At 46.0% G+C, this 22873-nt stretch overlaps 2 protein-coding genes across 21 annotated transcripts in view; one reads left to right on the top strand and one right to left on the bottom strand.

Annotated features, from left to right (window-relative positions):
• The first annotated feature begins 5813 nt into the window (after window positions 1-5813).
• Window positions 5814-22722, top strand: ERI2 (ERI1 exoribonuclease family member 2). Of its 13 annotated transcripts, none has more exons than XM_059692006.1 (9): window positions 5814-5927; window positions 6043-6110; window positions 6187-6270; window positions 6871-6998; window positions 7490-7646; window positions 8524-8624; window positions 8885-8966; window positions 9521-9609; window positions 21760-22722. In XM_059692006.1, the coding sequence occupies exons 1-9, from the start codon at window positions 5905-5907 to the stop codon at window positions 21934-21936; spliced, it is 909 nt and encodes a 302-aa protein (XP_059547989.1). In that variant the 5' UTR covers window positions 5814-5904; the 3' UTR covers window positions 21937-22722. The 13 variants fall into 13 exon arrangements, 11 of the variants coding, with proteins under 11 accessions (XP_059547989.1, XP_059547988.1, XP_059547990.1 ...); XM_059692005.1 differs by lacking the exon at window positions 21760-22722 and adding an exon at window positions 12830-14122; XM_059692007.1 differs by lacking the exon at window positions 21760-22722 and adding an exon at window positions 9758-9892.
• ACSM3 (acyl-CoA synthetase medium chain family member 3) overlaps window positions 14957-22873 on the bottom strand; it is a 75339-nt gene continuing 67422 nt past the window's right edge. For 5 of the 8 annotated variants that reach the window (XM_059692011.1, XM_059692016.1, XM_059692013.1 and 2 more), the window contains 5 exons: window positions 21291-21392; window positions 20248-20375; window positions 20044-20143; window positions 15852-15971; window positions 14957-15500 (listed from right to left, as the gene is read on the bottom strand). In XM_059692011.1, coding sequence (XP_059547994.1) covers window positions 15414-15500; window positions 15852-15971; window positions 20044-20143; window positions 20248-20375; window positions 21291-21392 — 537 coding nt within the window. In that variant the 3' untranslated portion in view covers window positions 14957-15413. Of the gene's footprint in view, window positions 15501-15847; window positions 15972-20010; window positions 20144-20247; window positions 20376-21290; window positions 21393-22873 lie in introns of those variants that run through there. The other 3 variants (XM_059692012.1, XM_059692014.1, XR_009452445.1) reach the window with 3 other exon arrangements.

Here is a 22873-nt window from a genome sequence, read left to right as displayed (position 1 = left end):
GTGTGGGGCGTTGGGGCGCCACACTGTGTCACACACAGAGCAGGGCCAATCAGGGGGTTGGGGCGCCTTCCCCTATCACGAATAGAGCAGGGCGGATAGGGAGGTTGTGGACCCATCCCCTGTAACACACAGAGCAACAGGGCGATCAGGGGGTTGGGGAGCTCCCCCCTATCAGGCACAGAGCAGGGCCGATCAGGAGGCTGGGGCGCTGCTCCCTGTCACACACAGAGCAGGGCTGATCAGGGGGTTGGGGAGCCACACCCTGTCACACACAGAGCCGCAGGGCAATCAGGGGGTTGGGGAGCTCCCCCCTAACAGGCATAGAGCAGGGCTGATCAGGGGGTTGGGGTGCCTTCCCCTGTCACGAACAGAGCAGGGTGGATAGGGAGGTTGTGGCCCCACCCCGTCACACACAGAGCCACAGGGAGATCAGGGGGTTTGGGCGCTGCCCCCTGTCACGCTGATCCCGGTGCCGGGAGGCCTCGCGGCTCCGCTGATCCTGGTGCTGGGAGGCATATTACCCTTTTACTATATAGGATAGAGGCCTGGTGCATGGTTGGGGGCCGGCTGGTTTGCCTTGAAGGGTGTGCTGGATCAGGGTGGGGGTCCCCACTGGGGTGCCTGGCCAGCCTGGATGAGGGGATGATGGCTGTTTGCAGCTGGTCACACAACCTTCAGGGTGGGGGTCCCCACTGGGGTGCCTGGCCAGTCTGGGTGAGGGGCTGAGGGCTGTTTTCAGGCTGGTGGGTGACTGAAGCTCCCAACTGCTCCTTTTTTTCTTTTTCTTTTTTATTCTGGGCTAGCTTTAGCTCTGACTCCAGCTCTGAGGTCTCTGCTGCTGAAAGCAGGTATCTGGTTTGTTTGGGTTCTATAATCGAAACACTGTATCAACTCCAGCTCTGAGATCCCCAGCTTGCTGAAAGCAGGTTTCTGGGGTTTTGTTTAGCTTCTATATTTGTAACTATGTTTCAAACTGCAAGCTCAGAGGCCGGCAAGGCAGGCGGGAACGTTGGTTTCCTCCCTCACTGAAGCAAGCAAGCCTCATGTTAACTTCAAGCTGCCTGGCTGCCGGCCGCCATCTTGGCTGGCAGTTAATTTGCATATCGCCCTGATTAGCCAATGGGAAGGGTAGCGGATGCATGCTAATTACCATGTTTCTCTTTTATTAGATAGGACTAGAGGCCCAGTGCACAAAAATTTGTGCACATGTGGGGGGGTCCCTCAGCCAGGCCTGTGCCCTTTCACAGTCTGGGACGCCTCAGGGGATGACCACCTGCTGGCTTAGGCCTGCTCCCTGGGGGATCGGGCCCAAGCTGGCAATCAGACATCCCCCTGGCAGCCTGGCAGCCCTCCGTGGATGTCCACTTGCCAGCGGGGAGCAGACCTAAGTTGCAGTCAGACATCCTTAGCGCTGCTGAGGAGGCGGGAAAGGCTCCCACCACCACCGCTGTACTCGCAGCCATCAGCCTGGCTTATGGCTGAGCAGAGATCCTCCTGTGGGAGCACACTGACCACCAGAGGGCAGCTCCTGCACTGAGCGTCTGTCCCCTGGTGGTCAGTGTGTGTCATAGTGACCAGTCATTCCCAGTCATTCTGCTGTTAGGGTCAGTTTGCATATTACCCTTTTATTATATAGGATAGAGGCCTGGTGCACGGGTGGGGGCCGGCTGGTTTTCTCTGAATTGTGTCCCGGATCAGGGTGGGGGGTCCCGCTTGGGTGCCTTGCCAGCCTAGGTGAGGGGCTGATGGGTGTTTGCAGGCTGGCCACACCCCCTTCAGGGTGAGGATCCCCACTGGGGTGCCTAGCCAGCCTGGATGGAGGGGCTGATGGCTGTTTTCAGGCTGGCCACACCCCCTTTAGGGTGGGGGTCCCCACTGGGGTGCCTGGCCAGTCTGGTGAGGGGCTGAGGGCCGTTTTCAGGCTGGCTGGCGACTGAAGCTCCCAGCCTCTCCTTTTTTTCTTTTTTTTTAATTCTGGGATTTATTTACCTTCTATAACTGAAACTTTTTTGCTGTCACTGGAGCTGAGAGCTAGCTCCTGCTCGCTGCAACTCTGAGGCCTCGACCTGCTGAAAGCAGGTATCTGGGGTTTGTTTAGCTTCTATAATTGAAACTTTGTTGCTGTCACTGGAGCTAAGAGCGGGCTCTGTGGCCACCGCCAGCTGAAAGCAGATATCTGGGGTTTGTTTAGATTCCATAATTGAAACTTTGTTGCTTTCGGAGCTCAGAGCCGGGCCGCTGCAGGCAGGGAACCTTGGCTTCCTCCATCACATGAGCAAGCAAGCCTCCTGCTCGCTTCAGTTGCGTGGCTGCCGGCCGCCATCTTTGTTGGCAGTTAATTTGCATATCTCGCTGATTGGCCAATGGGAAGTGTAGTGAAGGTATGGTCAATTACCCTTTTTGTCTTTTATTAGATAGGATATTGTGCTTATTAAAGAGTCAGATAAGCCGAAACCAGTTTGGCTCAGTGGATAGAGCGTCGGCCTGCGGACTGAAAGGTCCCAGGTTCGATTCCGGTCAGGGGCATGTGCCTGGGTTGCGGGCATATCCCCAGTGGGGGATGTGCAGGAGGCAGCTGATCGATGTTTCTCTCTCATCGATGTTTCTAACTCTCTATCTCTCTCCCTTCCTCTCTGTAAAAAATCAATGAGGTATATTTAAAAAAAAAAAAAGAGTCAGATAATAGAGAAAGGTAAAATAGATGAACGACAGACAATCAATGAAAACAAATGTTACCTGTCCTGTACTTGTACAACTCAAGAGATAATTTCCACTTTCATTATAATGAGGGAGGCAGCACAGTATAGTGGTGAGGAGCTCACACCCTGGACACACACAACTGGAGTTCAAATACCACTTTTACTATCTGGACAAGTGCCTTAACCTCCCTAAGATGCAGTTTACTCAATTATATAGAGTTATTGTAATTCTACCTCATGAGATTGGCAAAACCAATGAGGTAGTGCAAGTACAATAGACTGAAGCTAGTGCCTGACATATCTTATACCTAATAAACATCAGATATTATTATTGCTATTTTTCCCCTGTGACTTTTTAATTTTAATAGTCCATTCTCTAAATTTACCTAAAAACTTTTAATTTATCTGAAACAAAATCCCTATTAATGACACTGTTTTTTTTAATAATTATAAACAGTATTATCAGTATCCTTGCATAGATATCCTTGCACATCTATTTTCTTAGGATAAATTCCTGGTCAAGAGAAATATATATATGACATTCTGACAAATATTACTAACTCCTAAAGGAATGTACCAAGCCTATATAATAAAAGGACAATATGCAAATAGACTGAACGGCGGAATGACCTAACAACCGGTCACTATGACGTGCGCTGAATACCGGGGGCACATATGGAAGATGCTGGGCATCGGCTGTGGCGGGATGGTGGAGCAGGTGAGCGTGGTGCCAGACCAAGGTGGGATGCTAGTTGCTGTCATCGGGACGCGCCTCTGGTGGTTATTGAAAATTCTTTGCTCCCGCGTGCCGTGGTCCCACCCGGCGTTTGCACCTGCTGCCGGCACTGGCCCCGCTCACACCCGCTGCCAGCACCGGAGCTGCCATTCGCACCCTCTGCCAGTGCTTGTCCTGCTCACACCCGCTGCCGGTGCCCAGCACTGGTCCTGATCACTCAGCGCCATTAGCAGGTGCAAGTGGCAGTTGCCAGCCCCTATTGCCCCTGAAGGCTTCTACACCTCCCCCTGCTCCTGGGGAGCGATCCGGGCAGCAGCTGCCGCTCATACCCACTGCTGGCGCCAGCCCCAATTGCTCCACGCCATGGCGAGAGGGGCCAGGTGGGGTGCGGAGGATGGGCCGAGACCCGCCCCTGTGCCCACTGCAGCCTCCTTTCAAAGTGCATAATTTGTGCACTGGGCCCTTAGTTTATATATATCAACCAAAAATGTGTGAGATTGATAAGGTGGATCTGAGTGAGGTATGAGTTTATACGGTTGCCAAGCATAGGCTGTCAGAACCTGAGAAGGGTGAAGAGGACATCCTATAGGGCAGATGGCCCAGGTTGGGGTAGGCATGCAATACACACACAGGAAGTCCATGTGGGGTGTCAAAGCCTGAGCAGTATGAGGAGGGCATTCTGCAGTGGGAAGGGAAGAGCATGGCCTGGCATCAAGTCAGAACCTGTTTAGGGTAAAGGAAGACATCAATGCTGAGGGACCACGGTGGTATCACAGGATTCAGAGCCTGGACAGGGTGAGGGAGCCCATGTGAGAAGGATGAGGGTAGCAGCCTGTCACAGTACTGATGAAGGCATTCACACAGCAGGGTCGCCTGGTATAAGGTGCAAAATGACCGAGCCCAGGCCAGATGCAGAGGGTGTGGGGTGTGGGGCAGTTGCAGCATTGGGGGACGAATCAAACATGTTGAAGATAATGGGAGTTAGGTTTCTCAGAGAAGGAAATGATAAACATGAAAAGGGAGAAAGTCAGAATGAACCCTGTGGAATCTAATTGAAAGTAGAGCTACTGATACGAATTCATGGTTTTCCATTACATATGGATACATATTTAATGTAATAGAAATTATATATTTAAATATCAATTTAAATGTTTTAATGTCTAAATTATAAACAACTTTTATAAATAAGATTAATTTGGTAATAGGAATTACGTATTTACATACAAATATTTAATCATGTAAGACTTTAGCTGTCAACATGTGTCCATGTGTGTGTGTGTGTGTGTGTGTGTGTGTGTACTTCCTAGCTCTCTTTTGGGAGTATTAACATCCTAATTGCAATGAGTACATCTATCACCCAAATCTTGAGTTTCTAAATGCCATTCACTACTAAAAAGAACCAAGTCTTTAGAGAAATGGCTGATTCCAGGGCTGGGCAGGGAAAGCACAGAAGAGCCCGGAACATCTGTACCAGAGAAATGAAGACATGCTCAAATGATGGGGTCATGTCAAAGGGACAAAGAGCTAGCTCAACAGCCAAGTCTGGGATGTTTTCAGCATCCAAATATGAGAATGGATTATAACCCAAACACAGTCAGTAACCATGAGTTCATACTGAGAAAAAAAGAGAAAATCGCAAGTTTAGTGAGAAAGCATTTCCCCACAAAATTAGAGAAAAAGAGTAGTTTAGTACTCACTACCTTAATCAGCTAACCAAGATGAATATGACCCAACGGGACAATCGAAGCCGTGTATAAGCTGATAAAACACACAAGAGCGAAGCATGGCTTCCGTGCTGTTTTCCGTCAGCCTGCAGCTGCGCCCCGGCAGGCGGACCGCCGGAGCCCGCGGGTGCTCAGCGGGTGGGTGCGCTGATCTGTGCGCTGGAAGGTTTGGGTTGGAGTCCCCGTGGGGGTGGGGGTGGGGGCAGAGGCACTGATGGATGTTCCTCTCTCCTCCCCTCCTCTCTGAAATCAATAAAAAATAAAATCAACTTGTTGGCAATGTGACAGGAGAAAGGCACCCCCTTAATAAAGGCGGTCACATCCTGATTCCCCTCCGACCCGGGGACCCGGGAGTGAGGGACCCCTCCCCACCCTCCCTCAGGGGACTCGCTCCCCCCGCCCCGCGGCCCGCCTCGCCCGGGCAGCGCGCTCCCCTCCCGGGTGGCCTCTCCTCGGCTCCCAGCCGCCCGCCGCGCCCCGGCCCCGCCCACCCGCCGCGCCCCGGCCCCGCCCACCCGCCGCGCCCCGGCCCCGCCCACCCGCCGCGCCCCGGCCCCGCCCACCCGCCGCGCCCCGGCCCCGCCCACCCGCCGCGCCCCGGCCCCGCCCACCCAGCCGCGCCCCGGCCCCGCCCACCCAGCCGCGCCCCGGCCCCGCCCACCCAGCTGCGCGGGCCGTTTAAAGGAGCGGAAGTCGGCGCCGGGAGACTTCCGGCCGCTGGGCGGCGGGGGCCAGGCGTGAGGGAATGGCGACCAAGAAGTTGGCGCGGTAGGTGAAGGGCTGCGGGCGGGCGGGCAGGCGGGCGGGGGCAGGTCCGTTTCCTCGGGCGGAGGGCGGCCGGGCGCGGGGTGAGCCTGTCCTGACGGGCTGCTCTCGCTTCCAGGCGGCTGGGCCTGATCCGGAGCCGGTCGGCGGGGCCGGCCCGCGGGCGCCCAGCGCGGAGCGGACGCGGTAAGTAGCGCGCCAGCCGGTGCCCCGGCAGCTCGCCGGCGGCGCGGTGACCGCGGGACGCCCTCGTGTCTTGCAGAGCAGTTGTTCGACTACCTGGTTGTTATTGACTTTGAGTCGACGTGTTGGGAAGAGGGGAAACGCCACCGGACCCAGGAAATCAGTGAGTGACCTGCCGCACGCCCAGCGGCCTTCAGTGTCATTGTGCAGCGCACAGATGGCAGCAGTCAGCGCTTAGAAAACAAGATGGCCCGGGAATTAGGCCCTTACTGTAAAACCCGACTCACCAAAAAGAGAGGGAGCAAAACCCGGATGCCTGACCGTGACCTCACAGGAAGCGTGTGTTCAGTGGGGGAGGGTAACGAGGGCATGGGGGTGAGTGGCGAAGGGCAGGCCTGGGTTGGGGTGGTGACCATGCAACACGGACAGTGTCCGATAGGATTGTATATCTGAAACCTGTGTACTTCTGTTAACCAATACATTTTTAAAAATTAAATAAGTGTTTTAGGATTGCATTCAAAATCTAAATTGCATAGAAACTGAAAAATACCTTTGCAAAAAGGAGTAAGTCCATTTTTGCTTCCATATGGATTTTAATGGTGAAAATATTTTTGAGTTTTAAATAGATATATTCAATTTTAATATTTTGACATTCTTTGGATAAGTTTAATTATAAGTTTAATTACATCACACTGCTTTGGTCATTTTAATATGTTTTTACTGAAACACTGATTAAGTGTCAATTGATGATTCTTTCACGTAGTTGAATTTCCAGCAGTATTGCTGAACACATCAACTGGAGAGATTGAATCTGAGTTCCATGCTTATGTTCAGCCTCAGGAACATCCAATTCTTTCCGAATTTTGCATGGAATTGACAGGCATAAAGCAGGTATGCCCTTCCTTCCGTCTCTTCTCACTGCCCCAGCCCCCAAACAATAAACAAGCAGGTATGATGCAAATATTAAAATTCAGAAGTCAATTTCAAAAAAATAAAAGCCATATACCATTTGGAGCTAGGTTTATTCAGTGTCAGAAGAAATGTCCCCTCCAGAAGTCCATTAGAATCTTTAAAAATTAGAAAGAATAGTGTGGTAAAAATGAATATCAAATCTATTTTATGGAAATTAAATACATCAAATTTCTGGTGGCCTGGATTATTTTTCTGTGCGATTTTAGATTGGTAACCTAATTTTTCTTACTTTATAGAGTTCTAATCATTGAATTATCTCTTTCTCATGTGTTACAACATCTTTTCACTAGGTATATTCTTTGTCAGTAGAACCTCTTCTTTGTTATGTACCTACGGGGCCTAATTACCAGCTGTGTGGCCAATAATTATGAAATTCGATTGTTGAATTCAGACTTTGTGACTCTGTTCAGGACCAAGTTGACGAAGGGGTCCCTCTGAAGATTTGCTTATCTCAGTTCTGTAAATGGATTCAGAAGATTCAACAACAGAAGAAAATTATCTTTGCTACTGGGGTTTCAGATCTACCTACTTCAGAAGTCAAGTTGTGTGCATTTGTTACTTGGTCAGGTAAAGAAGTTTGTAGCATCACTTTTATGTAATATGTAATTATCTCTAGTAAGAATTACACTTGTTAACCTTCTGGGCTAGGAAAAGAAATCCACGTGCCCAACAGAAAAGTAAATTTATTCATATTTTTAAAATTACCATTCTGGGATGCCAGCAAACTTTAAGCCTTAACTTTAAGAATCTTTCTTGATTTTTCCGCTTTGTTCTTCTGAATCCAGGTAAAGATTATTTAGTGAAAACTCTTATCATGCTATTTTATACAATCTTGAATAAAAAGTCCATGTTCAACTCATACCCTTTGCTTTTATTTCACACTTACTAATGTAGCCATCAAGGAAGAAATAGGCCATTTAAAGTAGATCTTTTGTATGCCTGTGATACAGCATTGCCATTAATAGTAATGATAGCAACGCTGTGTCATTGCTGCTTAGCATTATTAGTAAGTATACTTGGTTTCTGTTGCTATGTTTAATTTTTCAATTACATGAATATTCTCTTAGAATGTTAAAAGCAGATAACCTTCTCCATATAGGCCTTATTACTTCACATCTTATTCTTTCTGAAATATTCAGTATGTCTTATTGGATCTTTAATAAATCATTTTGAAGCTTAGTTACCAATCTAATTTCTTAACAATAAGTTATGTAAAGTGAATAATTGTTAGATATTAACAAGGCAATTAAATCTTACTATTTTATATTAACTACATTATTATAGTATATATATATATATATATATATATATATATATATAGTATTACATATTGAGTAATTCTAAATCTTACTATTTTATATCATTTTTCAGCACTTTATAAATGATGATAGCATAAAAACAGCTGGCATCATTGCTTTGTTCTATTTTAATATACTTAATGCAGACTGGGACTTGGGTGTTTGCCTGGAGTATGAGTGTAAAAGAAAGCAGCTGTTTAAACCTGTGTTCTTAAATGCTTGGATTGATCTCAGAGTAACTTACAAGGTAAGGGTCAAAGGTGGGGGCATGTTCACTTGCCTTCTATTGAAAAATGATTAAACTTTATTCCACACATAGGTATGGATTTCTACAAATAAAATATTTTCTTTTGAAACATTCACATAAATACAATCCTTACAGCATGTAAAGACAACGTAACAAAAATAAGCAATTCAAATCTAGAACTAAAAACTATGAAGAATGGTTCATACATAGTCTTCCAAATAGTAATCATTTTCTTAAACATGTCTTCATTTATTTATTAGATTTTCTATAAGAGAAAACCAAAAGGACTGAGTGGCGCTCTGCAGGAGGTGGGAATCGAATTCTTGGGACGGGAACATTCTGGTTAGTATAATTTATTATGTAAGTAATTTTATTTTTTACAAAGTGTTTTATGTGAATCTCATTTTTGTGATGTCATTAATAAGGAATATACTTCAGCCTAGAAAAAGGTCCTTCTAATCTATACAATTTAAATTATTTCTAAGACTCAAATGACATTTGCGTGTAAGATAAAGATTGCCATCTAATGGCTGTCCAGTTGCTAAAAAAGAATGAAAAAAATTAGCCAATCAAATGGAATTAAACAAATGCCCAAATAATACAGTGGACTAGTGAAAAACTAAGCAAAACTCACAAAATATGGCGCCTCAGAATCTTGGTCACATTTTTGTGACCTAACAGATTTTCACCTCTTCCTCTGTAAATGTGGGAGACCTTGTCCTTCATTGGTAAGGCTGCCGCAGCTATCCACAGACCAGCTTATTATCATGGTTAAAACTAGTAATTGGTCATAAAACTAACAGTTCCAATTTCCATTTCAGTGGTGGGTTTTTTGTTGTTGCTGCATTTCTTTTTGTGGTACTACTAAAGATAATGCTTGATATTTATTTCCTCAGGATTGGATGATTCTCGGAATACTGCATTTCTTGCTTGGAAAATGATCAAGGATGGTTGCTTAATGAAAATTACAAGGTCCTGGAACAAGGTCAGTGGCGTCTTACTCCTTTATTCTGTCATCTCAAATTTCAGAAGTAATTGTAGGTTTATTGAAATGTAGATGTCATGAGTGTAATCATTTATGTCAATCGATGGTGTTTTTCTCTTTTTGTCATATCATATAATGTGTACGAAAGAAATTCTGAATGCACAGTTGCTGAAGCTGTTGGATTTGCTTGTGGAATTATAGGTTCACACTAAGAAGAATCCCAACATTTTGGGCAGAAATTTGAATACAGATCAAGTTGAAGAAACATCAGTCTGCAACAGAAGCAGTCGAGGTCCCAGCATATGTGATAGGGAGCCTAAAAATACAATACATTATCATGAAAAAATGCAAATGAGGTCTGATGGTATGAATTCTATAAAAGTAAACCAAGATGAGTTTCAACCAAAGAGCAATTTAAAAGTAGGTCTTCGCAATGTCAAAAACTGTTTCTCTCTCTTGACTACTCAGTCTTCTACTTCTCTGGGGCAGCTGCAGTGCCCCAGCGTCCGTGCACCTATGCAGAAGCAAATCAAAGACGAACATCAAGCATTTCGTGCCAAATCTAAGGCTTCCACAGCGGATTCTGATTTGGTGCTTGTTTCAACTACCATTTCATCTGTTAATCATGTTTCTGATGTGGAGATGAGTTCTGCTCTCGACTGTTTGCCTATGTTGACTGATTGGGAGGATGTAGCTTTACTGCCAGCATCTCAGCCTGAGCAAAATATAGATGGTATGCCGCTCATTAGTGACTCAGACTTAGCTACTTCATTGAAGTCTGGAGAAAGGTTAATGGTTCTAAAAGAATCTGAATTGTTAAGTTATGAGAACTTTGAAAGCACAGAAGAAACTCCTCAACAATCTGAGACCTCTAAGTTGGTTGTGTATAAGAGTCCACATACTACTATTTATAATGTAAAAGAAGCCAAAGATCCAAGGTCAGATGTTTCTAACTTTAAATTACCTGAGTGCAAATCAAGCAGTTTGAACAGTGTTAAGGTCAGTGTGTCTTACCCTTCAGTTCTGGGGAAATGTCTTCTTTTAGGTGGTACTAAAAGGAACCCACCCAGTCCCCCAGCTGTCCCCCTAGCAAAAAAGCAGCCCTTCACTATTCATGAAGAAAAGCCGACATCATGTGATGGCTCCCCAGTGAGGTCTCGGAAGCTCCTCTCCTCTGTCTTCACTCCTACAGTTAACCTACGAGAGCCTTGGAAGAGTGGGAAGGTGACACCTCCATTATGCAGGTGTGGCCGGAGGTCTAAGAGACTTGTTGTTTCTAATAATGGACCAAACCATGGGAAAGTCTTCTACTGTTGCCCTATTGGGAAATACCAAGAAAACAGAAAATGTTGTGGTTATTTCAAATGGGAACAAACACTTCAAAAGGAGAGGGCCAACAGCACAATTTGGTCTCATTCCTCAGGGGCACTCACCTCTAGTTCTCCAGAAAGAAGCCATGTTTGTGACCAAAAGGTAAATGTTTCTACTAAAAATGCTTTGAGACTCAGACCTTCAATGAGGAATTGATGAACTTTATATCTAAACTATGTTTTTACTTTAGCATGACGTTTGATGTAAAGAGAAAAGCATATAGGGCTGCAAGTTACGAGAACAGCATTATCTGAGCTCTGTAGACTGCACTTGGACTAACACACACACACACACACACACACACACACACACACTGAAAATAGAGAAACAAATTTCACAGGTTTCTAATTTTAGTCACCAGCCATCTAACTTTTGTCTTTTGTTCATGTATGAATCCTGATTGTTCCTTGAATTCCCAAACATGAGTATTCTTAAAATGCCTAACACTATTTTATTTATATTTCATATATTGGCATTTGCCAAATTTATCACACTTTGAAGAACCACAAGTGAAATATTTTATAAACTGAATTTATTAAATACTAGAGGCCCGGTGCATGAAATTTGTGCACAGGTAGGGTCCCTAGACCTGGCTGGCTATGAGGGCCCATCAGGTTCCCAGCCTCCCTGCCTCCTCCTTCCCTTGCTCCCTCAGTGCCCCTCCGCTGACACTGATCACCTGCCATGTTCTGCGCCACCCCCTGCTGGTCAGTGCACGTCATAGTGAGTGATTGAACTCCTGGTCAAACTCCCGAGGGGACAATTTGCTTATTAGCCTTTTATTATCTACTAGAGGCCCGGTGAACGAAATCCATGCATGTGTGTGGGGGGGTGTCTCTTAGCCTGGCCTGCACCCTCTCCAATCTGGGACCCCCTCGGGGGATGTCCAACGGCTGGTTTAGGCCCGATCCCTCTTGCAATCTGGGACCGCTGGCTCCTAACCACTCACCTGCCTGATTACCCTTCACACTTCTGCCTGCCTGCCTGATCACCCCTAAACCCTCTGCCTGCCGGCCTGGTTGCCCCTGCCAGCCTGATCGCCCCTACCTTGCCCCCTTGCTGGCCTGATTGCCCCTAACTGCCTCCGCCTCGGCCCCCAGTTTGGCCTCACTCTGCGGGAGGTGACCTGGCGGATCAGGGGAAGGCATCACCCCCATCACCCCACTGCTGCTGCCACTGCCGGCCTGAGCCTCGGCCCTTGCAGCCGCTGTGGCTTTGTCTGGAAGGACGTCCGGAAGATGTCCACTCTAATGAGCATATTACCCTTTTATTAGTATAGATTTGAGGACCATTACAAACATGGAGAACTTAAAGAAAACACATGGGCCCTTTCTGGTTTGGCTTAATGGAGAGAGCATTGGCCTGTGGACCGAAGGGTCCTATGTTTGATTCTGGTCAGGGGCACATGCCTGGGTTGTGGGCTCGATCCCCAGTAGGGGGCCTGCAGGAGGCAGCTGATCAGTTATTCCTATCATTGATGTTTCTATCTCTCCCTCTCCCTTTCTCTCTGAAATAATAAAAAAAAAATTTTAAAAAAAGCACATGATCTTCACTTTGGGCTTTGTCATTTTACAGATCCTTTGTGCAGTATTTTAACTTCCCTCAACTTTCCTTTACCCAGTCTATCTTGGGGAAGACGATCAGGAAAGTGATTCTAGTGGGTATAAGGTTTTTTTGGAGGGGATAGGGTCATGAAAATATTTAAAAATTGAGCATGGTGATGGTTGCACCACTCTGAATTTACTTTAAAAAACCAACTCAGTATATGAGTCATATCTCAACAAAGCTGTTCTTTTATTTCTTTTGAAATAAAGACCAGTCTTATAATCAATTGCAGATCTTTTCAGAGGCCCCCCCAGGATTTGCTTACTGCGTCCCAAACCACGGCTGCAACTCCCAGTTGCCTCCAGTCCTGGTGGATCTGGATGGTGTGGTTTGCAAAAGAGAAGGTGGCAAGAGGCTTGTGGAATTTCTGCAACCCCATTCCTGCAGTCTCATAGGGCTCCAGGGCCATTTCCACTGTGCCAGCTCTCTGCTTGCTTTAACCTGTTGGGCAAAAGAATCCTGCATGCTCTGGCCAGAAAGTGCATTCTCTCTTAGGTGGCCCAAATGCTTTTTTTAAAGGTCGTTTTATGGATTCAAAAGAATAAATAGAGATGTGGATAGTTTTTGTTGAATTCCTTTTACATGGTTCTTCCAGTCTCCTGGGAAGTGAGATGTGGCTCTGAATTCATCACAAAGGGTGTCTTTGGGCAAAAGCACCCAGAACGGCACAACTCCTGCAGGATGCCCTACACACTTCGCTGTCAGGACTCAGGGGGCTGGAGGGTGAGCGAGGCGGCGATGCCAGCACAGGGCCCGGGAGAAGGTAGTGCTTTCTACACTGCCCAGGCCCGCGTGGACTGCAGCTGCACCTGCCGAGGTGGGCAGGGTGTTTCTGCTGTTTTGTTTTGGTGTGGCCTCCACCCGTCAGCCACAGGCCTGTGCCTGCACTGAGACTGAACGGTTCAGTGGTCATACTTTTTGGTGGACGGTGGATGGTGGACGCACTCTCACCTCCCAGTGACTGGCAGTTAGACACTGGCAGCTCCGAGTCGCTCGCGGGGAGAGTGCAGCCCTAGGTCCAGAACAGACTCTGGCATCCTCGGCTAGGAGGCCTCCCTGGGCTAGGGGCCGCCAGCAGTTTGAAGGCTGGCCACGCCCCATGATCATGGCGGGGGTCCCCTCATGGTGACCGTTCTTCCTGTTCCCTCAGCTCCCTAGCCTGTTGTTCGGTCATCCATCCGGTCGTTTTGGTCATTATGGCCCCTGCCCCTGGCTTTTTATATATTAGGATATATATAAAACCCTAATATGCAAATAGACCAAACAGTGGAACAACCAACCAACCAATCGATATGACATGTGCTGACCACCAGGGGGGTCATGGTGGAACATGGTGGCTGTAGGCAGCAGGCGGCAGAGCACAGAACATGCGGGCATCGGCTGTGGTGGGGTGGTGGAGCAGGTGAGTGGGGGTGCCAGACCAAAGCGGGGGCACTGGTCACTGTCATTGGCGAGAGCCTCTGGTGGTTACTGAAAATTCTTTGCTCCAACGCACCGTGGTCCCACCAGGTGCTTGCACCTGCTGCCGGCGCCAGCCCCCCCTGGGCACTGCTGCCGGTATCGGAGCCGCCATCACACCTGACAGTGCCGTCGGCGGCTGCCAGCCCTGGTCGCCCCTCAGCCCTTCTACACCTCCCCCTGCTCGTGAGGAGCGATTGGGGCTGGCAGCCGCCTCTTACACCCGCTGCCAGCGACAGTCCTGCTCATACCCACTGCTGGCGCCGGAGCTGCACTTGCACCCGCAGCTGGTGTCTGGTGCCAGTCCCGGTCACTCAGCACCAACAGTGGGTGTGAGCGGCAGCTGCTGGCCGCCATTTGCACCCGCTAACAGCACCAGCCCCACTTGCACCCGCTGCTGGCACTAGCCCCAATCACTCTGCGCCATCAGCAGGTGCGAGTAGGGCTGCTGGCAGACAGGATTTGGGGGACCACGGTGGGAGGGGCCTGGCGGGGGCGTGGAGGACGGGCCGGGACCCACCCCTGTGCCCACCGCAGCCTCACGGCCCACAGTTCCTTTCAAGGTGCAGGAATTCATGCACTGGGCCCCTAGTATAGGATAATAAGCAATAATAGTATATGATATCTTTCTTTTATAATTAAACCTTAAAATTAATTTTAAACTATTTATTTGAGTAAAAATATGACTAATAAAAATCCCTAGCCTATTTTTCAGGTCAATATTTCTTCTTTGAGAATTATGGTAATTTGACTTTTTTGTGCTTCTAAAAACTTACAAGTTATTCAGTTTTGTTTCAATGCTTGAAGATTGGTTCTGATTTGTATATTATCAGCATATTAGAAGAATTGTTCAACTAAGATTTGAAAACCAACAGGTCAGAGATTTGGTCCATAAACTGCTTCTATATTATGCGTTTTAAAATTTCTCGTCAATTGATGGTATTCTTTTTGTATTATGAAGTTATAAGAACACTGACACCAATGCGGAGGAATTTACTTTTTTCTTTTTAACATATTTATTGATTTCAGAGAGGAAAGAAGAGAGAGAGAGAGAAACATCAATGATGAGAGAGAATCATTGACTGCCTTTTGCACGCCCCCAATGGGATCGAGCCCGCAACCCAGGCATGTGTCCTTGGCCGGAATCGAACCTAGGACCCTTCATTCCGCAGGCCGACGCTCTATCCACTTAGCCAAACTGGCTAGGGCAGGAATTTACTTTTTTATTTCAAAATTCGGCCTCTTATGTCATAACCACAAGGTATCTCAAATCAGTAGTTTATAAGCATCATATTTTTATCACCTCTTCATAATCTGGTGGTTTTTACAGTCTTTGTTTTATGGGTGCTGTGATAATTAATGGAATGGATTTAAATAGATTCCCATTCTTTCTTCCTCAGTTCATTTCTTTTTATCTTCCCACTGATAGTCTTTGGCAGCTCTTGAACAAATTCTACCTGTTGGAATCAAGAGAAGAAAATTAGCCCAGAAGTTTTCCTTTTTAGACAAAGTCAAATTATATGAACTCTAGGTGGAGAATAGGACACACATTGGGATGAGATTTTGGTAACACCAAAAAGGGAGAAAAAGGGATACTGTTGAGATTTTTCTTGACATTTAATATTTTACTATAAGTCTGATGATGAGCCAGATGACCCAACAAATTCGATTTAAGAGTTTCATTTAATCTCAAAGGTTCTGATTCTTATCCATGTCATTTGCTATAGTATGTTTGAAGAGAATGTTCATTAAAATAAAATAACAAGTTTTCCAGAACACTAAGCAAATATCATAATTAGAATACCTACCTTTCTGGGGTATTTGTAAGGCGCTGTAGTTTTTTTTACATGTTCCTGAATCTCTTTTTTCAGTTGTTCTTGGCCGTGTGACTTGTAATTGGGGTTCAGAACAATAAAAGCCTTTACTACCTAAAATAAATATTTGAAACACAGTAAGTTCAGTTGTGTATTTTCATGCTTTAGTACAGGGGTCCTCAAATTACAGCCCACGGGCCACATGCAAATACAAATATTGTATTTGTTCCCGTTTTGTTTTGTTTTTTTACTTCAAAATAAGATATGTGCAGTGTACATAGGAATTTGTTCAGTTTTTTTTTTTAAACTCTAGTCCGGCCCTCCAACGGTCTGAGGGACAGTGAACTGGCCCCCGTTTAAAAAGTTTGAGGACCCCTGCTTTAGTGTGTCTTGTTTACTTTCTCTGACTGGGAATCTAAGTGCTTGGTGGAAGGCAAGGAGGTTTAACAGGGTTTGATCCTAGATCTGGGCTCTTCAGTCAGCCAAGTGGCTCTCAGACCTTCTGTTCTGTATCTAATACAAGAGAGGTTCTGCGACCCCTGCTTTGTTTATGATCTACCCTTGAACCTTCTCATCTAACTGCGTTTTGAACTCCACTTTCTTACCTGTCTCTGTCCTTGTCGAAAAGTTTCCTATTGCCCTGGCCGGTTTGGCTCAATAGATAGAGCATCGGCCTGCGGACCGAAGGGTCCAGGGTTCAATTCTGGTCAAGGGCATGTGCCTTGGTTGCAGGCTCCTCCCCAGCCCAGGCCTTGGTCGGCGCTCATGCAGGAAGCAACCAATCGATGTGTTTCTCTCACATTGATGCTTTTGTCTTTCCCTCTCCTCAGGTGAGAATTAACCAAAAAAAAAGTGTCCTGTTGGAAATGGCAATACACGAAGCAGTCTCCAGGCTGATGAAACCTAGCTTCTAGCCCCACCTATGACAGTTCCCACTGGGCCTGCCTTATGCTTGGTGAAGGAACACTGCGTTGAGGCCATGCACTCTATTCCAGACACTTCTGTTGGCACAAGGTTGTGAAGATGCCCACAGCCGCTTTGCTATTCTCTGGCCCACTTGCCTGACCCTGAGGAACAAGAGTAGATGTGGGGTGGCCTTGCTCTCTAATTGGCAGAACACAGGGAAGCTTTCATTACTCTATGCTCAGAAATCTTGTTCAAAGTTCACCCTTCCTTGAACTGTTTTTGTAAAGCTCTGCCCAGAGTGTTTGGACCTTTAATGGAGAAGGCAGAAGGCCACCCTCCTGTGTAGCCACTTGAAGAGTGTACTGAGATTCTAAGTGGTACCCCAACACTGCCTTCCCGAGAGGCAACTCGGTGAGTCAGATAGCAATGCGCCACCAAATCCGTCCCCAGCCAGCACTCTGTGCGGCGCGCTTCCTTGGCACGGCCCAGGCAGCGCCTGCAGCTTTTATGATGAAATATCCTGCACTGAACAGGCTGAGACCTTACAGGTAGGAAAGCGGAGTTTGAGACGTGAACAAGTTCAGCTTGAAGGTAAGCTGCCCGCGTTACCATCCACCATAGTCGGAGAGCAAATATCGATTGAAAATGAACTGTTTGAAACAATAAGCCACTCTGGGCAACCTGTTAGGAGAAATGATCATTGTATACCAATGAGCAGTTTTATAACATTTTATGAATAATTCAATTTTGTCTTTACCAAAACCCCTTGAACATTTCTAATTTACATGTGCAATGGGGCAGTTGTGCAACTGTGTGTATTATATGCATGTATATAAATTTATCCTATCTATATTTTGACATTTCTTAAAATCATTTGTATTTATGCCTGCTCTGCTACTTTTATCAACATTTTTATGAATTTTTTTTTTTTAAAGTATCCTTACTGGCCCTGGCCGGTGTGACTCGGTTGGTTGGGTGTCATCCCATGTACCAAAAGGTTGCTGGTTCAGTCCCCAGTCAGGGCACATGCCTGGGTTGTGGCTTGATCCCCAGTACAGGGTGTGAAGGCAGCTGATGTATGTTTCTCACACTGATGTTTCCCTCTCTTTCCTCTCTCTCTAAAATCAATTAAAAAATTTTTTAAAAAATTTATCCTTGTTATAAGTGAATTGTTCACTGAGAGGCAAATTATATTTAAAACTAATGTTTGTAATTACTGATTTGCATATTGTGACTTCTACACTTTGGATAAAATCTATCTTTTTAAAAGTCTTTTATAAACCATTATAGAAAATGATAAATTAATAAGGAACAACCTGACCTGGTGAAGAGCATGGACCCAAATGTAACAACCTGGGTTCCCGTCATACTTTGTTGTATGATCCTGGCCAAGTTAGGACACCTCTCTGTGCCTCAGTTCCCTTCTCTAGGAAAACAGGATGCAGGGCTTACAGAAATACCTGGAACATACTAAGTCCTCAAAAACATTAGGTGTTATTAGTTGTAATAGGAGGAGCACGAGATATTTTTAGCCCTAAGTGTGCTTCAAATTTTTCTGAAATACTATGCAAAATGTTGCATGTTTATAGGAAAAGTCTATGGTTGTACTATTCCAAACGGCAGCCACTAGTCACATATAGCTATTTACATTCAAATTAAAGTGGAAGGTAATTAAATTTCCTCAGTCTTACAAGGGTGGCTACTGTAGTGGATGGTGCAAATACAGAACAATTTCATCATTGCATTGGTCTAGTGGCCCTCAAATTCCACAGAGCTGTGTGATCCAAAAAATTAGGAACCCAGCAACCTGGATAAACATTTCTCTGCTCTGTATTTCACATTCCAACCAATGTTAAACAGCACTTCACACCTAGATGTTCTCTTCAGAAGTGACAGTGGTAATAAAGCCACCCACCCCTTTGTTCCCGTTTGAAGTGGTGTCTTTTAAAGAAGCCTTGTGGAAAACACACTTTTTTGAAAATTGTGGAAATGTAGCTAAATAGGCAAATTAAGTCACTGGCTGAAAATAAAATTTTAAAAGCAAAGTAATAGGCCTGGCTGGTGTTGATAAGTGGTTAGAGCATCAGCCTGTGCATCAAAGGGTTGCGGGTTTGATTCCCAATCAAGGGCATGTACCTGGGTACTCATTTTACCCGAGAAAAATTAAGTTATCATAAAACTGTCAAAGTATTTATGATTAGCAAATAGCATTAGGAATTTTAAAGCTAAAACATTGCAAAATAGACAATAGTGTGAAAATGCACATAAGTTGCACAACTGTGGTAGGTAGATAAAAATGATCAATATTTTGGATATTGTCCTAAAGTCTTCATCTTATCTGTTTGGTAAATTCTTCTGGAATGTGCTACTCAGTGCAAGGCCTGGAGGATGAGGAGCACAGCCAGGACAGGCCTGCCACCAGGGGGATCCCAGGACGCCTCCCGCAGTAGGCGTTGCGCTCACCCACACTGGCAAGTGGAACTGGTCAATCTCTCCCCCTCACTTGATCCCTGTGCGGGAAGGGGGGACCAACACCCACTTTGTTGCCTTATACTCTGGGATATGAGCTGACCCCCAAGCCAACCCAGTCCTAAAGGCTCAGCTGTCAAGTTAGCGTCTGGGTAGACAATTAATGATGACTGAGGCTGGGGGCAGGTTCAGGAGGAGCCGAGACTCATGAAACCCTTCTGGTGGAATTCAGTGCAAAGGGACAAACTTCCGCCATCGCTGAATCTGTTCCCTGCTCTTATCCATCTGGAATATTGGGAGTCTGCCTGGCAGAGGGCACCTGAAGAGTGGCATGGAACCTTTACCCACACTGCCAGGTGGTCAGCCCCATAGCAGTGAGCTGTCAGGACTCCTGTCTTTATTTAGAGCTTATTTCCTGAGCCTCTACTTATTGTACTCCACGGCCTGCTTCTGGCTGCCTCGGCTTCTGTCTGACCTTGCTCCCACCCAGCCTGTTCTCCTCGGCCGCTCCGGGACTGTGTAGTTCCCAGACCTCGGGGCACCAGCGTGTTCCTGTCCAGCTGACCTCCGACACCCTGCCTGGTGCAAACTGGGCTGTTGGCATTCATGCCGTCTTTGCCCTGGCCCTCCATGGAGAGGGTTAAAATTCCTTAGAGTATGTTTTGCGGTTTTATTCTGTAGCAATTCTTCCTATCTGACTTGCACAGTAAGTGAATGAATCATGTGGGTAGTTCTGTCCCAATGAACTATGATTTAAGGTATGTGTCGGGCTGCTAACACATTATAAAGTGGAGACGAATCGTTCTTTTACTTCTCCTCTGATGGGGTCTGGGCTGCTGACAGCAGCCGACTCCGCCACCGCAGGATGCTCCGCCAGGGCACTCTCCACCTCAAACGGTCCAATTCGGTAACTGGGGGTAAGACACACAACAGACGTTTATGACGTGAGCAGCAGGTTCACCCCGGAACACTGGTGACCAGTTCACGTAGACAAATGCACAGCTGAAGAAATTACCCGGAGGATAATATGACATCATCCGATCTCCCAACAAACCAGAAATATCCATCTTCATCCATATAGCCTCTGTCCCCAGTGATGTAGTTGTTGCCTCGGAGAGTTGAAGCTGTTTTTGTAGGATTATCCTGTGAAACAAATAACATTTTGTTTAGTGAATGTGACTTTTCTGTTCCATTGAACTCAAGTGCTCAGGAGAAAGAAGTCTGGTACCTTTGAGAAGCCTTAGAATGAAGAGGAGCCAGCATGTGACATACGGAAGGTGAACTACAGTTACAAAGACCAGGCACGCTTCTACCCAGAGAATTCTGTAGGTAGATCGCAAAGTACCCACTGCAGGAGCTCGAGCTCAGGAGCAGGCTGCCTTTGGCTAAGTGGCTAATATTGAACACTGGGAGGAGTGAGAGAAGGAACACTCAGAGTGCAAAGAAAGAACCAACACCTAATAATTCAAAGGACAGCCAGTGGTTTTTATGGTATTTTGTCTGGTTTTACACGGAAATAGGATTGGTCCTGTAACTTGGGCAGGAAGAAAAATGATGTGTCGCTAAATTATTTAAAATTCACCAGCAAGTAGAGCCTGGGCCTTGGATGAATTGGTGTAAGCCTTGCACTCATTTGTCTACTGTGATTAGGGAGGGGATACATTTGTAAGGAGCTTGGAAGGCCCTCAGTGGAAGAAGTGCACTTGCGCTACTGCCCCGTTCTCTCCCTCTCACCCCTGCAAGAGGGGAGGCACTCATTGGATCCCAGGGAAGTGATGTGGTGCTGGATGGCAGAGAGGCCCAGTGTGAGTAAGAGGCCTCTTCCTTCTGGGCTGCCCTCCGCCTGCAGCGTGGCCCGGAGGCGTGGTCTAGCCTGGGGAGCCCGAGCCCTTCTCCACCAAGCATGGGGGTGCTTTTCCGTTCTCTGTCTTAGGACATGGGTCTCTCAAGAAAAGGCCAAGTACCTATCCGAGGTATGCTTTGTGGCAAGTAGAGATCATGACCAAGGACTTTTGAGAAACAAATAGAAAAGAAGACGTTATTTAATGAGCCTCTTACTACGTAATGAGTGAAAAGGCCAAGTGGTCGCTTAGGTACAACTTGAAAGCCAATGTCTCCTTCTTGTCCAGGAGGTAGAACATTGCCATTTGCATCTAAAATCTAGGATAAAACAGAACAATTTAAGGGAATTTTTACTTATTGCCACCTCTTAATCTTTGCTTTGCTTGTTTTGTTTTTTTATTGCCATTTAAAAAATCCAAACAAATTTTAATACTTTAAATTCTTAAGAGAAATGTACTTAGTTAAATTCTTATTGCAAAACATATAAAATGCAGGTTAGCAACATGTGAAAAAAAAGAATAAAAGTTTTCTTTAATTCTACCATTCAATAATAATCACATTTTGGAAATATTTTTGGAGACAATATAGACATAGGAAAAAATAGGATCACTTTATAATGTATTGTTTTTGCAAAATGCTTGTATCATTTAGCAATATATCTTGATTGTCTTTTCCTCTGAAATAGACATTCACTACTGGTTTTCAAACTCTGTGGGACAAACAACCCCTGACTTCAGCAGCGCAGCGTGATGTCAGGAACAGCGGGAACAGTGGAGGGTCAGCCCTTTCAAGCCTTGCCCTCCGACCCTTCCCCAAGCCCCTGAGTAGTGAGCATTTATTGAGCACTTATTCTAAGCACTAAATCTGAATGCTTTATGAATTGCAGATGTCTCATTTCCTTTAGTCCTTACAATAGTCCTGCTTGGTTAGAACTACTGTGACGCTCATTTTACACATGAGGAGACTGAGGTGCAGAAGGTTAAGCAACAGAGCATGATTGCGCTGACTCAGAGCTCAGCACTCAGGCACCAGACCCTGCCCTTGCATTGACACTCTGGAATCTCTCCAGGAGCACAGTCCAAGGTGATTTTGTTTTGGCCTCACCCAAGGATGTTTCAGAGAGAGTGAGGGGGGAAAGGAAGGAGAAAGATGGAGTGAGAGGGAGAAACATTGACGTGAGAGAGAAACATTGATTGGTTGACTCCCATACAAGCCCCAACCGGGGACCGAACCACAACTTTCTGGTGTATGGGATGAAGCCCCAACCAAGTGAGCCACCCAGCCAGGGCATTTCCCAGGCTGACTGCTTATCTTATTTTACTCTAAATGACTTTAGCTGTTCTCAAATATGAACACTCAACAGCTTTTATATTCACCCACCAAGAACCTTTAAGCCTGAGATGTGGCTTGTGTGGAAAAGGAGAATATAATTCGTAGCTGGCACTTTACAGAGGGAAGAGGGCTTATGTCCTCAATGGGAAACTTGAAAGGCAAAGGAATTGTAAATGTAAAGTCTTACCATTTAGTTCTTGTAAATAAAAAATATGGATTCCCACCCAGTCACCTAAAGAAATACTTGGTTCCAGGTATGAAGGAATTACTGACAGGAGGAGGCGTTTAGGAGTTGCACATACTCTCTAATGACTGGGGAGAGACAAAATGCTTTGTCTCTGGAGAGTCACATTTCTCATAACTCAAGGTCCCAAGATGTTAAACAAGAACATGAGGAGCTTTGGGCCTTAAAGTTGCACGAACTTGATATCCAGCTGGTTGGGACACAACCCCAGATACCAGAGTGT

This window comes from Myotis daubentonii, chromosome 4 (assembly GCF_963259705.1).
Source record: "Myotis daubentonii chromosome 4, mMyoDau2.1, whole genome shotgun sequence".
Taxonomy (NCBI): Eukaryota; Metazoa; Chordata; class Mammalia; order Chiroptera; family Vespertilionidae; genus Myotis; species Myotis daubentonii.
Note: the sequence above shows the minus strand (reverse complement) of the source record. Positions and strands in the feature narration are given on the sequence as shown.

Excerpts from the sequence above, each read along its gene's own strand:
- ERI2 (XM_059691997.1), top strand. The coding sequence starts at position 5,905 with ATGGCGACCAAGAAGTTGGCGCG. Across the intron at positions 5,928-6,042 it reads GCGACCAAGAAGTTGGCGCG|GCGGCTGGGCCTGATCCGGA; the intron begins GTAGGTGAAGGG and ends TCTCGCTTCCAG. Across the intron at positions 9,610-9,810 it reads TTACAAGGTCCTGGAACAAG|GTTCACACTAAGAAGAATCC; the intron begins GTCAGTGGCGTC and ends GTGGAATTATAG.